Here is a 13176-nt window from a genome sequence, read left to right as displayed (position 1 = left end):
GTATGTTTCTGTTTTTCTTGGGTAAATGCATAGGAGTGGGATTGCTGGAGCATATGGTAACTATATGCTTGACATTTTTTAAAAATATGTTTTTATTGATTTTAGAGAGGAAGGGAGAAGGAGAGAAATAGAAACATCACTGATGAGAGAGAATCATTGATTGGCTGCCTCCTGTACTTCCCTGTCCCCCACTAGGGATCGAGCCCACAACCCGGGCATGTGTCCTGACTGGGAATCGAACTGTGACCTCCTGGTTCATGCTCAACCACTGAGCCATGCTGGGGGGGAGGGGGGGGCTATGCTTAACATTTTTAGAAGTGTCCAATGGTTTTCCAAAGCTGCTGCACCATTTTACATTCCCAGCAGCCTCCGTGCTTTCATCTCTGTTTTCTTTCTTTAAACCAGGGGTTGACAAACTGTGTCCATGGAGCATATCTGACAGTGCCTGTTTTTGTAAATAAACTTTTATAGGAAGAGGGCTAGGCCCATCTGTGTATATATTATCTATAGCTGCTTTCAAGCAAAAATGGCAGAGCTGAGTACAACAGACTCTGGCCAAAAAGCCTAAACTATTTACTCCCTGGCCTTTTGCTGATACAGTTTGCTGACCCTGCTTTAAACATCTTTTCCCTTCCTGTTGGGTCACTGCCACTCTTTTCTTCCAGGGACATGGCCAGGTCAATGTCCATGCAAGGAAGGTTACGCAGGAGCAAAATGTGATCGCTGCCAATTTGGCTACAAGGGTTACCCAGCCTGTGTCCGCTGTGACTGCAGTCCGGCTGGCAGCGTGAACGAGGACCCGTGCTCAGAGCCTTGTCTCTGCAAGGTACGTGGAGTTAAAGCTGCCCCTGAGTTTTCTTTGAGGTTTCTAGGAAAAGGACAACATTCCATTGGCTCAGATGGTCAGCTCCTGAGCAAAGCAGCAGGGTGTAGGCAGAACTCCCCACTTTCTTCACACCTTCCTGAGAAGCGCGACGGTATGTTGGCCACAGTATGTTGGGTATGTCCTTGGACTTAGATGGGCACCTGGGTTTCTTTTTTGGTGCCTCTGGGCAATGGCTGTATATTTTCCAGAGAAATTTCTGTTCCTTCCTCCGTGAAACCAAACACTGCATTTCTTAGGCCTTGACTATCACTTCTTATATGACATTGTTTTTCAGTTTTATGTTTGGAGGAGAACCAGGAACACACTAAATTTCTAAGAATATTCATTAAAGGCAGGTGGCTGGGGAGGCATATTATTTGGCAATCTGATATCAGTAACCATTTTCCCTATCATTCTAAGGACTTTCAATTATAATTTATGTGCTTATTTCCATGTAAGCTGAGTCTTAGGCACATGTGACATATGACTGAAATAATCTTGAGCATTTGTAAATAAGACAAACAGTCACATAGCCAAATAATATTAAAATATTTGAAAGATCAGCAAAGCTAGAAGATTTAAAATAAAATAATACAAAAGTGTCACTTGTCTACAGGATATCCAAAAAATGTATACACACCTTAACAACTGATATCTCAATTTTGAAAATGAAATGTACTTTAATAAACACTGCCTTTATAATTTATTCAAAGTGTGTGTATACAGTTTTTGGGACACCTTGCTCTTAGAGTCTCAGCCTCATTCTTGACTACAAAATCAAATGACAGGTATTTCAAAATATCTGTTCTGGAAATATTGACATCATCAGGCTTCACATTACTGTAAGCATGTTTTTATTTACATTTTTTCTGAATCACCAAACACCTCTTTTTAATATTATGTTAATGTGATTTTTATTCTGTCCACCTACTGGTTTCAAAAGCTAATCTTTTACTCTAACTTGCAGGAAAATGTTGAAGGGAAAAATTGTGATCGCTGCAAGCCAGGATTTTATAACTTGAAGGAAAGAAACCCCCAGGGCTGCTCTGAGTGTTTCTGCTTTGGCGTTTCCGACGTCTGCGGCAGTCTTTCCTGGCCCATCAGTCAGGTGCGGGCACCGTCCAGGAAGTGGGACTTAATAAGTGTACCCCTCTGCCCTGCCCGAGCGACTAGGAGCATTGTCCCATGCACCAAAAAGATTGCAGTTCTATTTCCTGTCAGAGCACATACCTAGGTTGCGAGTTCCATCCCCAGGCGGGGTGCATATGGGAGGAATCAGTTGATGTTTTTCTCTCTCTGAAACAAATAAACATATATATAATCGGATGAGGATAAAAAAAAAGTGTCCTTCAAATGAGCTTTCTAGGAGTTGTGTTATGAAGCCACAGGGCTGATTTTTTCCTGTAATGCCTCTCTCCTTCATATGGAATGACAATGGGCGTGAATCAAAGACAGCCTACTACTAAAGGGTTGCTAGAGTGTCTTCCTAGGTTATGTGTTTGTCCCCACATACATGTTCCTATTCAAAACTATAGGATATTAAGTTATTGTAGAATGCATTGTGTTTAAATTTGTTCTGTGGGTAAATGCATCCAGTTGTGAGATCGGATCTCACCTATGCCCCCGCCCTCCCCTGCCCACACTGGTCTCAGTCCAGGAAGCACAGAACATGGGGACCTGCAGAATTTTCCACCTCTAAGAAGCTGGAGAGGGTGGGAACAGCAGCAGGTGTCACAGGGTTGATGAAGATAGGCAAGGGATCCCTACTTGTTTTGGGAACGAGTTCTGGAAGGATGAGTTCAAGGGGGAATACCAACTTGTGACTAGCAGGGAACAGTGTGATGGCGGGATGTTAGGGAGGAGCTGCAGGGGAGGACTTAAAACCACCTCTCCTCCCCATGCCCATCTCAGGAGACCTGTACTCAGCATTAGGTGGGGGTGGGGATGCTATTCACTGAATCTCCTTTCCCTCCTTCCCTTACCTTCCATCAGGATGGTGAGGAATGGGGCAGTTGGGGGGAGGGAGGAGAAACTTCTAGCAATACCTGAGAATGGAAGTGAGTTCCTATGTGTGATCACTTGTCATCTCTATGTAGGTGACAAGTTGGGAGGTTGGGATCTGAAGGCTATTTTTATACACTTTTCGGCATTTGGCTAAAAAGCAGGGGGCAACAGCAAAGGAGAAGTCATGGTTAGCAAAGACAATTTATTTAATGCATTTATTCAGTTTTTTGCTATTTTTTAAAAATATATTTTATTGATTTTTACAGAGAGGAAGGGAGAGGGATAGAGAGTTAGAAACATCGATGATAGAGACATCGATCAGCTGCCTCCTGCACACCCACTACTACTGGGGATGTGCCCGCAACCAGGGTACATACCCTTGACCAGAATTGAACCTGGGACCCTTCAGTCCGCAGGCGGACGCTCTATCCACTGAGCCAAACTGGTTAGGGTAGTTCTTTTGCTATTTTTTAATCTAAAAAATATATATGTGATCTTCACAATTTTGCTCACATATTTCTTGCACTTGATCTGGATTTGGGGGACGTGTGGCCCCTACTCAGGTTTTCTGGCTCTTTGGCAAGTAAAAGGGTCACAGGTCCTGAACTTCTATGGGCCCGGGTGTTAAACTGAATCCCTACTTACGCATTCCGGCTCTCTTCATTGTGGACATACTAGCTGTAGCCTGGGCTAAATCTAAAGCGACTTCTACTTCAAATTCTAAAATTCTTGGATTCTTTTTTTAAGGTGAAAGATATGTCCGGGTGGCTTATCACCGACTTGATCAGTCCACGTAAGATCCCATCTCAGCAGGACGCCTTGGGCGGGCGTCATCAAATCAGCATCAACAACTCGGCGGTCATGCAGCGGCTGACTTCCAAGTATTACTGGGCGGCCCCGCAGGCCTACCTCGGAAATAAGGTACTTCTAATGGTAGCGTCTTAGACAAAGGTCTCAGAGCACATTAAGAAAGAACTTGTATTGGCATTTTAAGTTGACTTATTGGTCACTTGAGTGTTTGACAGAAAATTATACAGCGTTTACCTACACCTGACTCACGGGGTCTTTTTTATCCTTGTTTGGCTTTTTGTTACATCATGAAATGGGAACTTGGTTCTTCCTGGCCTGATAGACAGTCTGTTGTGTGAAGTCTTGTCCCTTCTCCCAAGACAGACCCGCTGTCCTCTGGGTCCCTGGGTCACCTGGGCCTCCATGAAGTGCAGTCACATTCCCGTTTGTTAGTCAGTTATGTGCTTATTTTAGTCTGATGTATAGAAGACTCTTGGAAAGGCTGTGCATAGGGGCTATGGCTATGTCCCCTGGTTTCATGATCATGGTGATGGTAGCTCACATAAAGTTCAGGTTGCTCACATTTAAGAGCAGGCAGAACCCTTTCCATTTTAAGAAAATACTAAAGGGGATTCTACAAAGTGGAAAGTTGGTCAATATGATTTAACCTTTCCCTTCAGTGACTTTGTCCCATTTCCCCCAATTATAACACTGTCCTGCAGATTCTGATTAATCTGAAGATGTATCCCGTGGAATCTCTCTCAGTAACTGTAGTGCTTTGCTCCCCTTTCCCATGAGTTTGGTGTGTTTTAATGTAATGCTACGTTTGCATAGCAGTGTAGGTCATGTAGCTTGGGAAATCTCTAGTTAACTCGATGACTATATTTTTATTTTATAGATTGTTTTATATATGTTTATATAGTGTTTATTTTTGAAAGTGATTATTTTCCCATCAAATTATAACCATAGAAGATGTTTTCTATTTATAGTATGAGTATATCATCAAAGGTCAGTAGTTTTTTGTTTTTGTGGGGTTTTCTTGGTTTGTTCTTTGTCTCTTCAGATCACCTCTCCAATTTTATGGTATAAATGTTGGATTCTGAACATTACATTGTTATAACATACCTGGCAAAAATAAAATCTCTATTTTACATCAAAGGATATCTGGTCAGGAAGAAAATCCTCTAGTTCTTTCTTTAGCCGATCAAACAGGTTTCTTATTATTCTACAGACAGGGCAATGAGATAAAAATTTTGAGATTATAGCTGTGGATCAAACTCTCCACCCTAGAGTATTTAAGTGAGATAAGCCTATTATATGATTAGCAGACATTTATAGTATTTACCTTGGGACCTCTAAAAAGGAGTACATTTTTCTTTGATGCATTTAAAAATGTACTGCATTTTGGTAATGTCCATTAAACAAAACATTCGTGTGTGGTGCTTTCTTTTCACTGCCTTTAATGTGAACTTCCTCACATCACATATCACGGCCGCTCAACCTTAAAGCTTGGTTGTTTCCAGATGGCTCCTAACAACCACTTCCCCTAGCTGAGGGGCTACGGTCATGCACCTCCCACGCCTTGGTGTTCACTCTCACCTAAACATTCCAGCTGACTGCATTCGGTGGATTCCTGAAGTACACGGTGTCTTATGATATTCCAGTGGAGACAGTGGACAGCGCCCTCATGTCTCATGCTGATGTCATCATTAAGGTAATTGCTTTTACATTGCTTTGCTACAGAGCTGAGGAGCTTGGTGGGAGGACAGATGTGTGACACAAAGTGGCTAAGCGAGGCCACAGTAGCAAGGAGCTCATGGCCAGGTGGCAGTGTAGCAGTGATTTGCCTCCTCTGGATACCAGGGGACTGAGTGTGAGAATTCTGTCTTTGGGCCTATTTCTGGAATTGCCTCAGGGCAGCACCTGTCACTCCTCCCTTGATCTCTACAGCTGACCGCCTTGTCACATTTTAAAGGGAGATGAGTTTTGTTCTGACATGGAACTACCTTATAGGCCCTTTAAGGCCCCATCCCCTCCTGCCACATTGCCCCCACATGAATGATTTGGCAGCAGTGCCTGATGGGGACAGGAGACGCAGTGTCATGTTTGTCTTCAATCCTCACCCTTCTGTCCCTTGTCCCTTTCTCCTCACCCCTCTTCTTCCCCGTCACACAAAGCCCCAGCTCGACCTGGTGCACAACGTTCCCAGGGTGGTCAGAAACCATTTCGGCTTCTGGTCTGTAGTGTCTACACCTCTCCGTTCCCTTTAGTGCCCTGTCCCTCCAGCCCCAACCTGCAGCACTTGGAAACTACAGGCCAAATACACATTTTGTTAACAGCAATCTTTAATTTTTAACAGGGAATTTAACAGCAATTTTATGAAAAGTAGGAAGTATATTTATTTACTTTTTCTACTTTTGTTCTTCAGCTAAAGGTTAGGGGTATCAGATTGGCTGCTTTGAGGAAAACTGTGGGCAAATGCATGATTTTTTTTTCTGCATCCTAGCAAAGGACACAGATTTTAGATTTATTATTCAAATCTCTCTGAGAGGAATACAGTGAAACATCACTGATAGTCCCAGACCAAGAGTTATAGACCCCAGTACCCAAGGACCTATGCACAAATGAAAAGCCATGTTGCTGATTACAAAATTTGCTTTCATTTTTTTTTTATCATGACATGGAATTATAAATATATTTCCTCTTGTTTCAAAATGTTAGGGAAATGGACTCACTTTAAGCACCCAGGCTGAGGGCCTGTCATTGCAGCCCTATGAAGAATACCTCAATGTGGTTAGACTTGTGCCTGAGAACTTCCGAGACTTTCATAACAAAAGGGAGATCGATCGAGATCAGCTGATGACTGTCCTGGCCAATGTGACCCATCTCTTGATCAGAGCCAACTACAATTCTGCAAAAATGGCTCTTTACAGGTGTGTATCGAAAAGGAGGGTACTTCACTCTTGTATTTATTTATCATTATATATTTTAAGCTTACTATATTTTACTCAGTTATTTTAAGGACACAGCTAGTAGAATCAGCTGTCTTAAAGTTATTTTTATTGCTATCATTTTATTGAAGATGCCAGACTATTTGTCAGACAAATGTACCCAATAGGAGATAGACTTGACGTCTGGGTGAGAAACTTTCAGGGTGGTTTTCTCAGAAATGCCTGATGAGATGACAGTTGTCTGGGCCACACTGCATCTGATTTTTACCCTCCTGAGGTAAACAGTCTTAGATTTTATAGTCTACTTAAGCTAATGCATCTATCCTTAGTCATTTTATTACTTTGAGAAGATCAATTTCTGGCAGTGCTAGGCTAAGCATAATCATTGGATGCAGCTAAAACAAATCCAGAATTACACATTTATTAGTAAGGACAATTTATCTGTATTAGAGATGAGACAACTGACTGGAATAATTTTTCTGAAGTGTTTCAATTCGGAATGGGTGACATAGACCGTCTTTAAGTAGCAGTGCATCTTTGCGCCAAATATTGAAGGCATTTCCAAGGAATAATGAAAGCTCCAGAAAGTGTATTATGAAAATCTTCACTTAACCAAAAAAAAAGTCATATCACCATTTTGTTTGGATTTGTCTTAAAGAATCTGTCTTCATGTTAGGTGTTGTTTGCAAATAAGTGGGATAACGACCCCTGTCTCTGTATGTAGGTTGGATTCTGTCTCTCTGGATACAGCTAGCCCTAACGTTATAGACCTGGCGCTGGCCACCGAGGTGGAGCACTGTGAATGTCCCCAAGGCTATGCAGGGATCTCCTGCGAGGTAACACTCCTGTCCTGCCTTCTTCCTTTTCCTCTTTCTTAAGGAGAAACGTGCATAGAAAGTGATGGAATGATGCACATTTGACTTTTAACTTTAGAAACCCAGCGTTTTTAAACTTCAGACTTTGAGGGACGATAGGGATATTGGAAGCCACGTTGTTTAAAGAAATCTGGTTCCTCTGGAGGGACACTATCCTGAGCTCTTTTTCTATGTTACTTCTTTAATCCTGGCAACAACCATACAGGCAGGTACTTCTATGCTTTCTGTTCTGCAGATTAAGAAACTGAGGTAGATTAAGAAACTGAAGTGGTCAAATCAGAATTTGAACTTCATCCGTCTGTTAAACATCATGTGATCCTGCCTCTAATTGTTTATGATTTATTATGATTATGAAATTTGTCATTGGTTGTGATTTCTTGGCAATCATTTTTTTATGAAGTGAGAACATTTAACCCTTAATTGTTTTTATGTATCATTGTTAATTATAAACTTTGCAGTTCATAAAGTTGGCCCAAGTTTTCATGGTGTGAATATTTAATGAAATATTTCTATGTTAAATATTTTTCAGGGTTTAAAAAAATTTTTTTAATCCTCACCTGAGGATATGTCTTTTATTGATTTGAGAGAGAGAGGAAATGAAAGTGGGGGAGAGAGAAAGAAACATCGATTGGTTTTCTCCCATATGTGCTCCAACTGGAAATCAAATCCGCAACCCTAGTCATGTGACCTGACCAGGGATTGAACCCATGACCCTTCAGTGCATGGGACAGAGCTCCAACCAACTGAGCCACACTGGCTAGGAATCAGGGTGTTTTTTTTAACCAATAAACTTTTATTTAGATCTGAAACATTTATTTCTAGGCCCAGCAAATATTTATAGATTCTGGTACCTGAGTGCATAATGCTTAATGAATAAAAAACTCTAACACCTCATAGCATGTGGCATATGGGAATAAGACAGCTTAGAGCCCGCAGGCAGGTAGAATCATGGAAGTAGAAATTGAGGCCAGCTACACCGGGCGGGGGCAGCAATGAGCAGCTGCTGCTGGAAACCAAGTCACTGGGCTTTGGAGGGAAATTTGCTGATGTGCATGGGACAGTGACTAAAGTAAGAACAAGAAGCTCAATACACGTTTTTGTTAGGCAGAAGAACTTGTTACTTACTCAGAAGCTGACTGACTTAAAGAATCAGAAATGGGATTTTTGGTAATCTAGGCACCGCACAGGGCTCCAGGCGGCTATCTGCTCAGTGCCCATCTGCAGACAAGGGGAGCATGGCTGTGAGAAGTGTCAGGGAACTTTCCCACGGTCAGTGTGAATGAATGCATTTATATATTACCTATAGAATGAAAAGACTCTTTAAGCATTCTTATAATAAAAAACAAATCTGTACCCCTTCTACCGTGACCCCCCTGCACATGTGCTGGCCTCCAAACAGATTATCCCCCAGTCTACATTGTAAATGTACTTCCTGGCTGCTGTAGCCCTGGGCAGGTGGTGGACGCGTGTCCTGGAGGTATGCACACCTGGCTTTGAGTCATTTCACTGGCACAATGGGCACATTATCTAACTGCCCCGTGTTTCAGATTCCATGTCTATAAAATAGAGGTGATATTTCTCAGAGTTGTCACAAGGACTAAGTGAATTTCTGTGTTTGGAGTGGTTCTCTGCTCCTCATGGGCAGGGAGAGGCATCCTTGAATGCCCTCATTGTCTACTCGGCACTCAGACCCAAAAGCACACCTGTAATGCTTGCTCAGGTAAACTGATGTAGTTTGACTCAGACCTGCATTTGAACACTTTGGTAGCAACATTTAATGAATTTGAAGCAAGAGAAAAAGAAATAAAGTTGAGGGAAAAAATTCTCCCGATTGAAACACTACTAAAGGTCTGTGTGTTATGACATGATTTCTAACAATATTGGGGGGGGGGGGGAATACCACACAGCTGTATGCTGACTCAGTAAGCTTTTGTCCATTTGTTTCTACTTTTAAAAAGAAATAAGGATCTGGAATACAGTGATGGTTACACAACTTGGTACATTTACTAAAAGTCTTTGAATTGTACTCTTAAAATGGGTCCATTTTATAAAGGCACATGAATGATGCCTTGATAAAGATGTTTGGGGAAAATAAGAAAAAGGAAAAGAAATAAGATTCTCTCTCCGTGGAACACTGAGCAGTGTATGTTTCTAATAGACTGGGACGATGGTTCAGCAGCCTGTCCTTCCTTTGCAGTCCTGCCTCTCTGGCTATTACCGTGTGGATGGAATACTCTTTGGAGGAATTTGTCAGCCCTGTGAATGCCACGGCCATGCAGCTGAGTGTGATATTCAAGGCATTTGCTTGGTGAGTCTTACCAAAACCTTGAACTCCCCCCTCCTACCCACCCCATAGTCATCTGCTGTGCAGAAGTGATTTTTTAAAAATGTGATTCTTCCACAGGAGAATATTTCTCCCCTTGAAACCCCAAAGGAAATTTGCAGATTTAAGTTCATGTCATAAAATATTTCCTGCTTTCCCCCTCTTTTTTGAAAAATATGTTACTTTGGTGATAGTGAAAAAGGGGTATATAACTTCATTGTAAGTTTTTATTAGAATAATGAAAAGTAATTATTTACTTTGCAAGACTATAAAACCATAAGAAGCCATATAAAGGTAGAAAGCATTGTCCACTGATTAAATAAAAAGGATCAGATGATTCAATGCAAATGTGAGGATTTTTAAAAAAAATTATATTACATAATATATCATGAGAAGGATAATAAAACTAATAATCACACTCGTTTGTACAATATGTAATGCTTTATAGTTGTTAGCTTGGATCAGCTCTTTAAACAAATCTTTCATGCAATATGAGCTGAAACAGGACTTAGCAAATATGTAATTAATCTTGAGAATGAGCTTTGGGGCAGATACAGGGCAAGACTTGGTTTTTAACTTCAATCAGGAATTCTTTTAGGCTCTTATGCCTGGAAGCCAGGCCACACTCCTGAGTTTTGATGGATTCACTCCTCATAGATGGAGTGAATGCATATGTTAATTAGCTGAATCCCATTCATCCTACAGGGATATGTTCACACTCTTTCCAAAAGAGACTGATTGAGTCACAGGGCTAGGGAAAATGATCAGAACCCTCGAGAGGATCCTGGCAAGATGCCAAGGATGGCTTTTTCTCTCCAGAGCCTAATTGTTCTTTTTTCTGTAAGTGCAGCATTCATTCTGTTCTGTGTTCATTTCTTTGTTCTCTAAGTAGAGTGTCTATAGAACTGTGTGAAATGATGGTTTGCACACAGGCTCAGTCCTCTGGGCTGTTCCTCAGGCGCACAGCTTCCCACAGCTTGATGAGGTTGTTGCTTTGAAACGTCTCTCCCTTTGCCAGTGGGGTGTGCAAGGCCAGCCTTGCAGAGGCTTTTTGCAGCACTTGGGGTGGTCGGCAGGTCGTGGTCCTGCCACCTAGGGCTCCAGTTGCAGGTAGGCTGAAGAGTATTTGCACGTGCTTGCATTCGTATGTATTTACAAAAATGTACACTCACGTTTAAGTGGAAATGCCAAACAGCAACTGCCCTTAAAGCTCGAATCACCATAAATGGTAATTTTTATAGTTTGAAATTTTGGGAAATAATTTTAGATTTACAAAAGGGTTTACAAAATTAGAGTTCTTTATAATCGTCACCCTACTTGCCCTAACACTCACATCTTGAATCACCTAGTAGCTGTCAAAACTAAGAAATTAACACTGGCACAGTCCCATCAACCAAACTGCAGGCTGCACGCAGATTCCATCAGTTTTCTATGCCTGTCCTTTCTCCGTTCAGACCCAGGACCCCACACTGCACGCAGTGCTCTTATCTCCTTTAACCTGTGACAGCATCTATTCTCTCCTTGTCTTGTGATGATGGCACTTTTGAAGAGCGCTGGGCATTCTGTGGAATGTCCCTCCAGTGGGCTGAGCTGTTTTCTCATGATTAGGTGGAGGTTATGCATTTGGGGCAGGTAGATATGGAGGTGGTGTACCCTCAGTGTCCCCTGTTTTGTCACTATCCTCTTCCTGGGCATGTTAGCCAAGGTCACTTGAATATGGTGGTGTCTGCCAGGATTTTTCAGTGTAAAGGTATTTTCCTTTTTTAAATAAGTAATGTTTGAAGAAGCAAAAATAATAAAAATGTAGATATTTAAGGAATATCAAACGTGGTAGCACCATTTACCTGTTTAACTTGGCTTTTTTCTGTTCTGTTTTTAAAAGAAACCTTTAATTCTGCCTTTTGTGTAGCTGTGTATAGCCCTTGGCCTTGTACATAGCTCTCTAGCTTTCAGAAATTGACCTTTTATTTGTAGTTGGTTAGGGAGAAGTTTCCGTTTTTCCTTAGTGTTCCTATTTAAGACTTCATTACTTGCAGAGCAGTTTTAGGTTACAGCAAAATCGTAAGGTGTAGAGATTTCCCATATATGGCCTGCCCTCACACATGCACATTCTCCCCCATAATCAGCACCTCCCACCAGGAGTGGTGCATTTTGTTACAATGGGTGAACCCACACTGACATCATAATCACCCCAAATCCATAGTTTACCTTAGACCTGATTCTTTTCTCTGCGTTCTCCCGTTCTTGTCCCAGAGAAGCCAGTTTCTTTGCCTTGCAAAGAGAGGAGCGTAAAATGCAGCTGTGCATGTCTTGGGCCCTCATGTCTTTCCTTTCCAATCAAGAGAAGATGTTTTCCTTCCCTAGTTTCATGAGCCTTCCATCCTTCACATACCAGATCCACCACAGAGATGGTCACGTGGGGGGATGGTGGCACACACCTGAGAACACATTGAAGCAAACCTTTGGAAGGTTCTTTAAAAGAGCTACAAAATAGTTTTCCCAAAGAGAAAGAAGACCCCCATATGGCCCTTTGAGCAAAGAGAACATACCACAGGCATGTTGCAATTGTACATAAGCACATGTATTTTAATAAAACTAGTTATTTTGGGTAAGCATGTAATTGCTTATCAAGGCCAGTTGATTTGTACTGATTATCAAAACCGAGGGGGGCGGGGAGAATGAAAAGAGTCTAAGACGTTGCTACTAAAATACCATCTGAGGACCAGCAGCATGGGTGTCTCCTGGGAGCCTTTTTAGAAATGCAGAATCGCAGGCCCCTCTCAGACCTCTGGAGTCAGAATCAATAATTAACTCAGGTGATTGGGGTACACGTTCAAGTTACCCAAGTTAGAAGCTCTGGTCTAGGATAACCTTAAATGAAATTCATGAAATCCTGGTACAAAAGGATGTAATATAAATGAAATTTACTCTACGGGAAAACTTCCATCAACCTCGGGAATCATAGAAAAGTATATAGTTAGAATCTGGGCCTATTATTTAAATTGTTGGATGAAGAACATGTTTGTAAAATTAGTGGCTCTTGGAGGAGGGCTATAAAAGGAAATGGAGCAGGGTGGACACCAGGGGAGAGGACCTGAGAGGAGAGGACTCACAGGTGGGCCGGGGTGGGTGATTACAGGCCGGGGGAGGTAAAGGTCAGAGGAGAAAGCTCCTGATGACACCTGCACAGGGATGGGGCCGATTGGGGGACGTGGGGAGGAAAGAATGTGCAGAACAGGGGCAGGGTTCCCTGGAGCCATACAACTGCCCAGGAGCTCCTCACTGCCTCCTCAGCCTGTGTGACCATCTCTTTCTCCTGTGCACCTGCTGCCCACCTAACTCAGGGAGATTTTACTTTTTAAAGAGATG

At 42.1% G+C, this 13176-nt stretch overlaps 1 protein-coding gene across 1 annotated transcript in view; it reads left to right on the top strand.

The window, feature by feature from the left end:
- LAMA1 (laminin subunit alpha 1) overlaps nt 1–13176 on the top strand; it is a 144407-nt gene that overhangs the window by 53515 nt on the left and 77716 nt on the right. Inside the window, exons 10-16 of the mRNA XM_079783773.1 lie at nt 666–826; nt 1833–1973; nt 3617–3790; nt 5271–5372; nt 6380–6591; nt 7334–7445; nt 9682–9792. Of these exons, the coding sequence (XP_079639899.1) occupies nt 666–826; nt 1833–1973; nt 3617–3790; nt 5271–5372; nt 6380–6591; nt 7334–7445; nt 9682–9792 (1013 nt within the window). The remainder of the gene's footprint in view (nt 1–665; nt 827–1832; nt 1974–3616; nt 3791–5270; nt 5373–6379; nt 6592–7333; nt 7446–9681; nt 9793–13176) is intronic.

The sequence above is a fragment of the Cnephaeus nilssonii genome (genome assembly GCF_951640355.1).
Source record: "Cnephaeus nilssonii genome assembly, chromosome: 11".
Taxonomy (NCBI): Eukaryota; Metazoa; Chordata; class Mammalia; order Chiroptera; family Vespertilionidae; genus Cnephaeus; species Cnephaeus nilssonii.
The sequence above is the reverse complement of the archived record's forward strand: the minus strand, read 5'-3'. Positions and strand labels throughout refer to the sequence as shown.